The sequence below is a fragment of the Phoenix dactylifera genome, chromosome 13 (genome assembly GCF_051530095.1).
Source record: "Phoenix dactylifera cultivar Ajwa chromosome 13, Ajwa_hap1_PhDact_Kaust_v1.1, whole genome shotgun sequence".
In the NCBI taxonomy this organism is placed as follows: Eukaryota; Viridiplantae; Streptophyta; class Magnoliopsida; order Arecales; family Arecaceae; genus Phoenix; species Phoenix dactylifera.
In genome coordinates, this window is record NC_143202.1 from 28,801,827 (window position 1) to 28,815,328 (window position 13,502).

Sequence of the window (13,502 nt, forward strand, 5' to 3'; positions counted from 1 at the left end):
CACCCTCGGGCCAAATTTTAACCACAACATATACATATAGGTATAAGCATATAATTTGATCGGATTTTCAAATATAAGGTCTATATAAATCCAAACCTGATTCAATAAATCTTGGGATTTAATTTTAGAAGCCAAAACCAAGGTACTAGCTTGTTGGGTTTATTTGTTACAACGGAATTCTATAATTTGGATCCGTTTTGGGTCGATTAGTGGGTTATCGGGCTCCTAGTACCCGTTGCCGCCTGGCTGATACCCGGGACCCTCTTCGAGCTCTGGATAACATCTCGCACCCCCACTCCCGCCCTCCTCTCTCTGTGGCTTGGAACGCGCAACCAACCGTCTCAAATGGCAACTCTCGGCTTCAATTCCCCTGGAATCCGAAACCCCGTAGCGCCCATCATCTCCCGCGCGCTCGTCTCCCTCTCCAAGACCCTCTCCATCCCGCCCTCCACGTTCCCTTCCTCCAAGGCCAGAGCGTACCGGCACCGGCATCGGCGTCGGCCCCTCAATCCTCGCCCCAACTCCATCTCCGAGAGCTCCGTCTCGCCGCCGGCTTCTTCGAAGGAGGAGGAAGAAGAATCTGGCTTGGAAGAGGAGGAGGAGGTGGATCCGCGTGTGGAGGTGCGGTACCTGGACCCGGGGATGGAGGCCGGGAGCATCGGGGAGTGGCAACTGGACTTTTGCTCCCGGCCCATCCTGGACGAGCGGGGAAAGAAGGTGTGGGAGCTGGTGGTGTGCGACGGCACCCTCTCCCTGCAGTACACCCGCTTCTTCCCCAACAACGTCATCAACAGCGTCACCCTTAGGGACGCCATCGCCTCCATCAGCGCCTCGCTCGGCGTCCCCTTGCCCCAGAAGATCCGCTTCTTCAGGTCGCTCCTGTCGCCAGCTTCTTCTCGCCCCCAATTTCTCACTCCCACCCCTTTTCATAACCTTCCGGTCCTTCTTGCTTTGCTTCTCTGGGAAAATATCATATTCTCTCGAAGATAAAGAATCATCCGCATGCTACTATTAACCGGGACTTTTTGGGCTGTTCTTAGGTCGCAGATGCAGACGATTATTACGAAAGCCTGTAATGAGCTGGGCATAAAAGCAGTTCCTAGTAAACGGGTGCGCAACCTCCCTCCTTCCTTCCAGCTCGCTTGTGTTTATCTCCTTCTTGTTTTTAGTAATAATTATCATTTGTGATGGGGCCATATCTTTCTGCACAATGATTAGCGAAGTAACTATTCATATTCAGGAAGAGGCACCACTTTGCATATTACTTCCCCATGACAAGGATGCTTGCTGGGGCTATTTTGCTAAATTAGAATTGCGGTTGAGCTTTAGAGGACGAGGCTCCAATAATCCATAGTTTAATACAATTTTAATGGAAGATGTGAGGTGCAATTTTTGATGGGAATATTGAGGCCCTTATCAAATTTGATGGCCAAGACTGCTTACAGCCTTAAGATGATCATTTCTGCCACTGGGGTTCTACCTGTAGAAAAATGGATACATACATGAAGATGGATATATTACAGCAAAAGAAAAGTGATGTAACATGAGGTGCCTTTTGGAGTTCAGCGATGTTTCAATGCTTCGAAACTCATTAGAATGTTGGGGACAGAGAGCCCAAGCACCTCTAGACACAGTACAGATGAGAATATCATGATGGAAATTCAATATGGCTAGGAAATTGAAGGTTATAGTGAGGATACCTGTCAAACAATTGAGAGAAAATTGCTAAACAAATGAAGATGGTTTGTTCATCACCTTTTACGGATCACTTCGGATCACTATCCTCTTTGATCAGCATCGTCTCTAGCTCCGGCTATCATAGTCTCTTTCGGTTTGAGAAGGTGTGGCTATTGTACCCCAGTCCTGAAATATCGTCCGGAGGCCTGGGGGACTCCGATGCGAGGAGATGCCGTGCAGAGGGTTACTCGCAAGTTGGAGTTCACCAAATGAAGGCTACGAAGATGGAACTGAGAGGTGTTGGGCGACATCTTCAGATGCTTGGATAAGGTGAAAGTTTCCATTGCTAACATTCAGAGGAGGAAGGATAGTAGCGGCGAGCTATCAGAGGCCGATATGATCTTCGTCAGAAGCTGGCTACGCATCACTCTCTTCTGCACAGTAGATTTTTTGGAGGCAGAAGACTAGAGCCCAGTAAATCAAGAAAGAGGATATAATCTGGTCCTTGAGGAATGGGATTGGGCAAATAGTGGAGGAGATCGGGGTAAGGTAGATTTTGTTTTACTTCTCAGTTTCAGGTGGACAGAGGATAGCAACCCAAGGGTGGTCACTCACTTTCCGTCGCCGGACGTCGGAGTTGGGAGGGTAGAGAATGCGGGACTCATTCGGCCGGTGAGGTATGGGAGGCACTTTGGGACTTTGGATATCATGAATAGACTTCCAAACAGGCCATCTTGTGATAGCCTCCACTTTGCTTGGATCCATCTTGATTCCATCACTTGAGACCACAAAGCCTAAGAAGATGAGGCTAGTAGTTCAAAAGTAACACTTCTTTAAGTTCGTATACATCTTTTGCTTCCGAAACTTCTCAAAAACTTAACAAAGATGCGTCAAGTGTTGATCAATGTACTTGTTGTACACTAAAATATCATCAAAGTAAACCATAACAAACATACCAATAAAAGGTTTAAATACATGATTCATAAGGTGCATAAAAGTGCTCGGGGCATTCGACAATCCGAATGGCATAACCATCCACTCATACAATCCATCCCTTGTCTTGAATGCAGTTTTCCACTCGTCTTCCAGCCTCATTCAGATCTAATGATAACCGCTCCTAAGGTCAATCTTCGAAAATATAAAAGCACCATATAATTGATCAAATAGGTCATCAAGACATGAAATTGGAAACCGGTACGTGATTGTGATCTTGTTCATTGCTCTACTATCAACGCACATACACCAAGAACCATTCTTTTTAGGCACAAGAAGAGCTGGAACTACACATGAACTCATGCTTTCTCTCACTAACACCTTAGCAATCAACTCGTCTACTTGCCTTTGTAACTCTTCTTGCTCCTTAGGATTCATCCTATATACTGCCTTGTTTGGGAGACTAGCACCGGACATGAAGTTAATGCAATGTTGTATGTCTCTCATAGGTGGTAGTCTAGGTAAAATTTCATCAGGAACAATGTCAGAAAATTCACAGAGCAAAGTATGCATGATAGGAGGCAACTTACGCTTCTCCTCATTCTCCTCTAGAACAAGGGCATAGGTTCTACGAGATTCCACTATGACCTTTTCAACTTTAGTTTTGGATAAAAGATTATTTTCCTCTTCTTTAGAAGGCTTGGGACTGCTCTCTATCTTAATAGGCCCTAACACAATCTTCACCCCATTCTTTACAAAGGAATACGTATTTTTGAATCCATCATGTATCACTTTTCTATCATATTGCTATGGACGATCAAGTAATAAGTGATAAGCATCCATAGGTATAACATCATAAAGCAACTCATCGAAATATTTCTTGCCAATAGAAAATTGAACAAGGCAACACTTGTGAACCTTTACCTCATTACCCTTGCGAAGCCAAAAAAACTTATATGGTTGAGGATGATCTTTTGTTTTGAGCTTCAAATATTCCACCATTGTTGCTGTCACGACATTCTCACAGCTCCCTCCATCAATGATCACATCACAAACTTTGCTATGAGAAGTGCATCGTGTATGGAAGATGTTGTTGCGAAGCCACTCGTCATCTTCTACATGTGCTGCGCTCAAGCATCTACAAACGACCAGAGATCCTCCTTGATCGGCATAAACCACTTTCTCTTCTTTTACCTCATTATCATATATTGGTTCACCCAAATTTTCGGCTTCACCTTCATCTTCCTCCATAAGAGAAATAATTTTACAGTTAGGACAATCAGATGCAATATGGCTTATACCTTGGCATTTGAAGCATCGACGATCGGTAGGAGGTAGGAAACGACTAGAACCAAATGTTAGATTTTCTGCTTTAGAAGAAATTTTTGACAAGGACGCCTTGGTGGAATTAGCCTTGGAAGGTCCAGCACTCTTCCGATTAAAAGGAGTGTCACGACTTGTAGAGTGAAAAACTCTCCTACGATGCTCCTTCAATTGCTTCTCAAACTTAGCTGTAAGCTTGCACACATCGTTACAAGTCTAATAAGGTTGCAGTTGTACCACATCACAAATTTCACCACATAACTTGCCAAGATAACGGGCTATGGTTTGCTCCTTGGGCTCCTCAACATCACACTGCAATATGGGATACTCAAACTCAGCAGTATAATCTTCCATAGATAATTCTTTTTGCTTAAAATTGTAAAATTCGAGAAAAGCATCTTGCTAGTAATTATCTAGAAGAAATATCTGTCTCAGTACTTTTGTCATCTTTTTCTATGTCACAATTCGTCTTTTTTCTTCATGTGCCCTTTGCTTCTTAAGATGCTCCCACCATATAGAGGCGTGTTTTTTCAACCTGATGGCTACAATTTTCACCTTGCAATCTTCTGATACATCTTTGTATTCAAAGACATGCTCTACCGTATGTAACCAATCAATGAACTCATCAGGATGCGCCCTTCCTTCGAAATCAGGAATATCAAATTTGATGTCGAACTCTCGTTGGAAACTCGCGACTCCTTCGGAAATGATTCAATGTTAGGCTATGATCACGATGAAAAGGATTGATCTCTTCTTCCTTATCATGTGAATCTTCTTTCTCTGATTCATGATTTGGGATATTATGTCTCAAAGTTCGAAGATGCGCCAAATTTTGTTGAAGCCGCTGCACTTCTCTCCGCAATTCTTCATTCGCAGCATCACGAAGATCTCGCTCGCAGTTTGGTCCTTCAACTTCTTGCCCTCTTTAACCACGACCTTGAGTAGCCATGACAATCTGGGACACTCTGATACCAAATTTGATGCCGGAAAAATAAAGGAAAAAGACAACAACGAACACTCCAACACCAACCAGAAATTTGAGAATAGTGATAAACCCAAAATCTCCAATAACAAGAACAATGGATAGATAAAAACTCATCACTCAAAAGAATCCACTCAAAAAATACAGAGTTTGATAGAAAAAGAAAACTCACCACCCAAAAAAATCCACCCAAAGGATACAGAGTTCTAGTGATCACCACTAACAAACAATTTTCCTGAGATATAGAGCAAGAACACGCTGACCACCGAAAAAAAAGCCTAGAGATACAGAACATCTAAAAGAAGAAAAAATAAGCCAATGGCTTAATTCCTTAATTCACTCAAACTCGAATTAAATTCTCTCTCTAAAACAAAATATAGGGCATACCTTTATATAGACACGTTTGGAATACTTTTAAAGCAATTACAACTAATCCTAAACTTAGGAAGAAAGACAAAATGCCATAAATAGGCGTTCCCTAAGTAGGAGTCGTAAAAAAAAGAAAAACACCATATATTGGCATTCACAAGAGTCCTAAACGTGAGAAAAAAAAGACCATATTTAGGCGTTCCAAAATTTGCTTTTGTTTAGGCATAAACCATAAATAAATTGCCATAGAAAAAATTCTTTTTGGCTCCCTCGGTTGAAAAGGACTCTCCTTAAGCACCTGTGTCACCGGGTTTGGTGCCAAACTCTGTGATTTTTTACCAACATTCACAGCATAGTCATTGTCAAATGAATTTTGGGTTAAGGAATAAGTTCCAACTTTTCTTTCTTGAGCTGGAGTGGGGTCATCGAGAAATGAAAAAAGTGCTTCAGGAGAGTAGGCCAAATAGCAAGCGGAGGGGAAGAATTCATGAATCTTGCCGCTTTAAAACATTGAAAAGGCTGCTCCAACTCATTCCCATAGAACGTGATACGGGGTACCTTATTGCTTAGTCTGGCTTTCTTTATGGAAGCTTTAAGACGGCTGGAAGAGCGGCTAAAAATGAAAAAAAAGAAAGCCCGGGTCTCCCTCCCATATATTTCATCCAACATATTTTTGCCCTGGTGGGTCTCTCTCTCATTTAATAAATGTCTGGAACCTTGGGTTACTAATTGGTGGAATACCAGAAAATCCGAAACTTTTTTGAATGATATTCAAGAGAAAAATATTCTAGAAAGATTCATAGAATTGGAAGAACTGCCTAATCTTATATAATTAAAGGAAAAGGGAAAAGGAAGCGTCTTTCTTGTTTTGAATCACCAGTAGGAAGCTTAAGGAGTAGTAGTTGATAGCCGGTGGTAGGGTAGATAGCTACCTTTGATAAATGTTCTTCCCAAAATAGATGGTTGGGGCGGCTGTTAAAATTAGGTCCGCTTGCCTAGGACTTGATTTTGGTACCAATCAATAACGGTCAAAGTCGAATCGCGAGCCTATTAGTGAAGCAAATTCAATGAAACAACAATTGGTACCATATAGAAGCGGCCATAAACTAGAGAGTCTTGACCAATTCGAAAGATCATTCGATGTAGTTGAAATAACTGAATTGGTTTTTCTTAAGCTAAATATAATGTTTCATGATGGCTTTAATGCATTTAGATGCATGGTTTTGTGAGCGATGATGTCAACTTTTAGACCTTAATTCTAGTTGTTCTATTGTATTATTTTTCTGTACTGATTATCATTTTTCATTTCATAGTGCTTATCATTGTTGCTCTGGCTGGAAGAGCGGTATGAGACTGTATATACTCGTCATCCTGGTTTTCAACAAGGGTCTAAGCCACTTTTAGCATTGGATAATCCATTCCCTGTGGAACTTCCTGAAAACCTCTTTGGAGACAAGTGGGCTTTTGTCCAGTTACCTTTTTCAGGTAAACACACAAACAGCCGGTAAAAATAAAGTTTTTGCACATAGCTTTCTTGAACTTCTGCAGTCAACTAGATAGTTCTCTTTTGCATCAATCTGTCATTATTCGTATGGAAATCACACATTTGCACACTTCTCTTTTTATTGATTATCCGATGTATATAATAACATGTATATTTGATGATGAAGACCATGGTTAGTTGATTTGCAACTAGAAATCATATAACTACATCTTGACAAATAGTCATATTCATACTAATGTGCACCTAAGAAGGTGCATTAGGCCTTATTTGATCTTCATCTAGGTAAACTAGTGAAATGTTGGATTTCTGACACTAATTTACATAATTTAGGGTTCTTTTCATGATATGCAATACACACTAAAATGAGAAAAAATCCAAATAATAAGATACATGTTTAAATTGAGTGTGAGCTGATTTGTGAGGATTTAGAGCAAATTGTTCTCAATTTTTAGTAGCATAAGTATATTTTCATAATTCAACTGAATTTATCCAAGATATAATTTTAGAAGTTGCAGAGAACTTTGATAAATTTGGTAATGCCATACAAGAAACCCAAGAAACCCCCTTATTCTTTTCAATTTGCAATTTCCCTCTATCTTCTCCAATGCCTTTGTACAGTCGCCTTTCCACATCCTCGGTGTTTTTGGTCTTGATTGCCAACCATCACTACTTAACCTCCCCATCTGCTGCCACCTATCTCAGTTTGCTTGCTTCCATCCTTTTTGTCCGATCACCACCTTCTACATGTCACCTCATTATCAATGTCCTAATTATTGATCTCTTGAATGCTCCTAATTTCACCATCCCCTCTTGTTTTATCACCTCCATCCTACTCACAGCATCTTCTTCAACCCCATCTCCCTGTTCTCTGCATTTCGGTCCTTCACCCACTATACTCCCCTATTACCTCTAGTCACTTCTTCCTTGTCCTTGACATCCCAATGCTTTGCCCCAACCCACCAACCCTGCAACATCCCTTGCTCCTTCCTCTTCCACCTCAAACTACCTTAACCCCATACTCAGTACCCTGATCTTCTGCAGCCTCCACTATCTCCTACCATCCCCCCCTTGGCAGTCTCATCCACTGCCTCACTCTCACTCTCCTCTACCATTTGATGCCATTAGTCCAATCATGCCACATCAAAATCAGCAGGAAGGGGGTTGGGGATAGTATGGGTGCAAGTAGTGCAACATACTATGGTTATTCTATGACTATCCTCTCGACAACAGCCTCACATTAGTCTCTATGTTTTATTGCAGTAACATAGGTTTTTGGACTGCAGAATAAAAAATGTTATTTAAGATATTTGGCTTCTGGCTTATGAGACCCATCTAAATTCAAATTCATGATCAGCAAGCACATGTCCAGCATTCCCTATTGCCCCATCGACTTCAACCACATCTCCCTGTTCTCTGCATTCAGTCCTCCACCCATTGTGCTCCAGTATTGCCTCCATTCACTTCTTCCTTGTCCTGAATGTCCGAATTCTTTGCTCCAACCCATCACCACCCTTTTCTCCCCAAATCCTGCAACAAGCCTTGCTCCTCCCTATTCCACCTTTAACTACCTTATCCCCATTTTCTGCACCCCGAGCTTCCACAGCCCCCACCATCTCCTACCATCCCCCACTCCGCAATCTCCTCCTCCTCTGCCCCTCTCTCACTTTCCTCCACCATTTGATGCCATTAGTCCAATCATGCCACATCAAAATCTGTGGGAAGGGGGTTGGGGATAGTTTGGAGTGCAAGGAGTGCAACATACTATGGTTATCATGTGGCTATCCTCTTGACATCAGCCTAGCATTAATTAATATATAGCAATAATATAGGGTTTTGGACTACAGAATGAAAAAGAGAATATATGTTACTTAAAATATTGGCTTCTGGCTCATGAGCAATTCAAATTCATGATCAGCAAGCATATCTCCAGCACTCCCTATGCAAATCACTGGTCATCCATGATCACCATCTTAAGATGTGGACCTCATCCATCTTTTCTTTTCAAATTTGATGGTTTGAAAATTTCTAGGTAATAGATGATCTTGAATTTGTTTAAACCTTCTAGAATGTTTAGTGCATAATTGATCACATACTAACATTGTGGCAATGGAAAATGGGTGTTCTACAAAAGAACCATGGGTCATATACCGGCGTATTATTGCTTAAAGAATAAATAGTCCTATATCCAGAAGTTTTAATGCTGTGAAATGTTGATGCTTGGTACTGACATTCATATATGTATGTCAGCTTAGTCATTCAGAAAGCTATTCTAAAGTCCAAAATGCTGCACTTTTGTATTGCTATAGGTACACTGAATGATAGCATAATTGAAAAGAAAGCGGCTCTCTACCTCCTTGTTTGATATTTCCAAAATCTTTAAAGCAACTCAGACATCCCAAGATACCTGAAAAGAAGGGTAATTCTATGCCACCTTGAAATGTTTCCTTATGACTACTCAGACACCCCCATCATACCCATTTCTTCAATCCAAATTTTGAGTCAAACAATATAAACAGTTGCATGTTGCTTTATGGTCATATATTTTATGCTAAAATACAAACTACTAGCCACGGGGAGGGCAGTAGTTGTTTTACTGCTGTACTAACCCTTAATATGCCCTAGTACTCCCAATCCATAACTTAAAATGCCCTTATGGCTCATTTGATCTTCAGGTGGAGCTTATATCTTCTCTTCTTATCAACTGCACACACATATACGTCTAAATATCAACTGCACACACATCTACTTCCCTTCATATAAATGCCCTTACCAACTGATCTTCAGGTGAAGCTTCCATCTGCTTCCCTTCTTCCCCTTTGGCTTATTTAGACCACAGGTTTATTAAGCTGGATATCTCAATAGCTGATGATGACTGGCTCACACTGTTCAAGTTTGGTCTTAAAAGTAAATGATGATGGCAATTTGGCTTTGTCTAGTAGCATAAAGTGTACGCTCAAAAGATGCATTAATGCATTTGTTTGCTTTGATGTAGAAAATAAAATACTTTACCATGTTTTTAAGGCAATTCAAAGGAACAGAAGGACTGAATGATGGGTCGGACACTTATCAATATTCATGAAGATCACTGAAGAATTAAAGAAGTAACTCTTTCTATGTTAGTACTAGGGGCATGTAGTTTATTAGGGTACAGGTGATCTATTGTCTTGATAGTCAATGGGAACTGCAGGTGCTTGAGGGATGTAGTGTTTTGTTTAGGTGTATAATGATATCTATGATTTTACAGTGAAAAGGGTTTGCATCTTTCCTGTGTCTTGATCCGAACATTGCAGCAGGTCATGCATTGGAAATTTGTTCCAGAACCATTGGATATCTGAGTTGTTTATGTTTCATCAGCTCATTCTTCTTGCCTTTAATATATTTGAAGATGTACACTGTTGTTTCTTTTTCTTTCTCAAAGGAGATTGATTCAGGTAACTGATTTTCAGCTGTCCAGGAGGAGGTCTCGTCATTAGAAACAAGATATGCATTTGGCGCAAGTCTAGATTTAGACCTTTTGGGCCTTGAAATCGAGGATAAGACACTAGTCCCCGGTCTTGCTGTTGCATCTTCACGTGCTAAACCTTTGGCAGGTAGACTTCTTTCATGCCCGTATATTATGACATACGCATTCTCATGCAATCTGCTTTTGAGCACTAGTGCGAAGTTTATCAAGAAGCAGCAATAAGTAGCTGTAGTTGAACTACCCGTGGAGGGTAAGCAAATAAGGAGGGGCCATCCTTTCTTCATTAGCATTTGATTTTATTTTTGAAATCAAACCTACAACCAGATTTCTCATGTGTTTTTGAGAATCATCTAAGAAACATATCTGTTTACAATGTCCAGCTTGGATGAACGGTTTGGAGGTTTGTTCTGTCGAAGTAGATATTGGGCGAGCTTGCTTGATTTTATCTGTTGGAGTTGCTACAAGGTACATCTATGCTACCTATAATAAAAATGCAGCAACAACACAGGAGGCAGAAGCCTGGGAAGCTGCAAAAAAGGCGTGTGGAGGGTTGCATTTTCTTGCTATTCAAGAGAGTTTAGATTCAGAAGATTGTGTTGGGTTTTGGCTTCTGCTAGACTTACCCCCATCACCAGTCTAGTTGAAGATAATTATATGATCTTTGATGTATCGATAGTATGGTTACTGGAATCTGATTTTGATTGTAGTTGAATTTTTCCTTGCCAAGACCTTGTATATGTTCTCAACTGCCGTTCCAGAACTCTAAAATATGGTCACAGGCTTAGAATGTTCACTGTTACGTGAGTCGACGCTCTTCAAATGGTAAGGGGGCGGGTTTCATGGGGCATCCCAGCTGGACCAGCAAACATCTCCTGGCGTAGACCCAACCTGAGGCACATTGATGCAGGCTAAGACCGTGAGGGACCGGGGATTCGATTACAGGTCAGGGTGAGTGCAGATACGAAAGGGTGATCTTGTTTGGGATTGCGGATAGGTTGGATTATGAATCCCTAAAAATAAGACAAACTCTATGAAGACTGCTAGAGCTAATCTGGTAGGAGGATCCCAACAGGACTCATATACAAAAAAGATTAAGATTTATTACTAAAATATGCAAGAAAACAAGATAACTAACTAGCAAAGCAAGAAAACAAAGAAGTATAAGCAAGCTAAACTAGGATAATTAGGTAGCAACTTCTAAATATAATCGGGTAACTACAAAGCAAATTAAACTAGGATAATAAATTGGAGCCTGATTGATGGAATCTCCTGATTTAGCGCACTACCCGTCGCTTTTCACGTCTCTATTAATGTTGCAGTCTTCTGGAAGCTGGATTTGAGCTGTACGGAGGTTGTTAAAATTTGAATTCACTATTCTCTACATATACGAAGGGGAAATACATGGAATATTCAGTGTTCTAAGATCCATCACACGTGCGGATGCTTCTAGAAATCAATTAAGACTAAAATATCCAAAGTAAGCCTTCTAGAACTAATCCTACACCTAAAGGATGCTTCTAAATGACTTGGGTGTTGCCAAGTTGATTTGACAGCAGCTTCTCTGCCGTGACCCCTACTTTAAACTGGACCAAATACCCCTTCATGCAAAGTTTTACTGCCAAAAAAACAATCGTAAGGCAAGGGTACCCTGGTCATCAAATTTCAGACTTGGATTATACTGACATAGTTTCAGATTTTTCGCCATAACTTTTTTATTCAGCCTCCATTCCATACAATTCAAGTAAAGCTTACTAGAAACTATTTTCATTTGGAAGTCCTATCTATACTATATTTCATAATTTTTTTTGAAGTTTTTATTTTCTCGGTACAATGAGAAGCCCGAAGCTGAAACGTAAGGAGAAAAGTTCAGAGTACAGAACAGAAACATTCTCGAGACCTTTTAAGGCACAATTGCTCCATTGGCACACCACCCACATTCCCCCCGAGACTGGCAGGCGGAATACAGGAGGAGAAGCGCGGAGAAAAATGGCAGGCGGCGGCGAGGTGGCAGGCGGCGGCGAGGTGGCGGAGACCAGGCGGGCTGCGGCGGCGAACCAGAAGGGGAAGGAGGTGGTTGGGACCAAGGCGAATGGGGGGAGTGGGGATCGGCGGCAGATGGACCAACTGGAAGGGACTGTCAAGCCCCTGTGGTCGGCGGTTGTCCAGGCCCCCCCGCGGCGGCCGCAGTGGACCACCTTCGAGATCTCCCAGACGGAACTCCGGCAGAATCAGAGGGTTTTCAAGGAGGTATTGACGCTGCCCCAGGAAAGAATCGATAGAGCCCGGAAGACATGGGCATCGACAACCCTCCTGGCCCGGAGTCTTGGCCGCCCGATTCCGGTGGAAAGGATTGTGAAGGAGATTCAGTACAGGGCGAGGCTCGGCAACGGGATCGAAGGCTTTCCATTGGCGGCGGGCCACCTGGCTATATGTTTCAAGAAGGAGGAGGAGCGGGATATGGTGCTACAGTGTGGCCCATGGCTGGTAGCGGGGCAACTTGTTGCCATGGAGAAGTGGCGGCCCGATTTCGTGGCCGGAGTCCAGGAGGTGTCAAGGGTTGTCACGTCGGTGAGACTGCCGGCTCTTCCCCTCGAGTTCTGGGATAGGGAGTCAATCCTTGACATCGCTGGTGTAGCCGGCCGACCATTGGCGGTAGACGCAACGACGGATGGCAGGCGGCGGCTAGGGTATGCTAGGGTCAAACTAGAACTGGATGCCCTAACCCCACTGCGGCCAGGGACCTATCTTCAAGGGGTCTCAGAGCAGATCTGGCAGGCCTTCACCTTCGAGAACCTGCTTGGGGTTTGTTACCAGTGTGGGTGCCTCGGCCATGGAAGGGACAGATGCAGTCCTCAGGCTCTGGCACCGGATGGGGGAGGGTTTCAAGGGCCGATAGACAAGGGGGCGCCTCCACTGACTCCAGCGGATGTGGGTCTTGACCATCCGCTGCGGCCAACGTATGGGCCGTGGCTGGTGACCAACCGGATCCGCCTGTCGAAACCGATCGGAGTGGAGCCGACGAAGAAGACGACCGCTGGGTTGGGGGCAAAACCAACCCGAGGTCAACCTGCCGATAATCATGTGACCGGAGCTTCGTCGAGCAGCCAGCGGCCAGCCGAGGTTCCAGCGGGGATCGAGGCGCGTAAGACAGTGGCGGTGCTTGACCGGGGGAAAGCGCCGGCGGTGGACACCAACGGCGGTGACTCGGCTTCTCCTACCGAGGTAAGCCTGGTTGACCCACCTTTCATTAC

At 42.9% G+C, this 13,502-nt stretch overlaps 1 protein-coding gene across 4 annotated transcripts; it reads left to right on the plus strand.

The window, feature by feature from the left end:
• Window positions 1-270: 270 nt before the first annotated feature.
• Window positions 271-11,044, plus strand: ATAB2 (RNA binding protein). 4 transcript variants are annotated; one of them, XR_015972675.2, is made up of 5 exons: window positions 271-872; window positions 1,041-1,110; window positions 6,598-6,769; window positions 9,095-9,204; window positions 9,810-10,209. XR_015972675.2 is itself a non-coding variant. In XM_008780171.5 (5 exons), exons 1-5 carry the CDS (start codon window positions 346-348, stop codon window positions 10,889-10,891), a joined length of 1,173 nt encoding a protein of 390 aa, XP_008778393.1. In that variant the 5' UTR covers window positions 275-345; the 3' UTR covers window positions 10,892-11,044. The 4 variants fall into 4 exon arrangements, 3 of the variants coding, with proteins under 3 accessions (XP_088565988.1, XP_088565989.1, XP_008778393.1); XM_008780171.5 differs by lacking the exons at window positions 9,095-9,204; window positions 9,810-10,209 and adding exons at window positions 10,235-10,378; window positions 10,632-11,044 and having other exon boundaries at window positions 275-872; XM_088709862.2 differs by lacking the exon at window positions 9,095-9,204 and having other exon boundaries at window positions 9,781-10,208.
• The last annotated feature ends 2,458 nt before the right edge of the window (window positions 11,045-13,502 follow it).

Excerpts from the sequence above, each read along its gene's own strand:
- ATAB2 (XM_008780171.5), top strand. The coding sequence starts at position 346 with ATGGCAACTCTCGGCTTCAATTCCCCTGGAATCCGAAACCCCGTAGCG. Across the intron at positions 873-1,040 it reads CAGAAGATCCGCTTCTTCAG|GTCGCAGATGCAGACGATTA; the intron begins GTCGCTCCTGTC and ends GGCTGTTCTTAG. Across the intron at positions 10,379-10,631 it reads ACGTGCTAAACCTTTGGCAG|CTTGGATGAACGGTTTGGAG; the intron begins GTAGACTTCTTT and ends TACAATGTCCAG.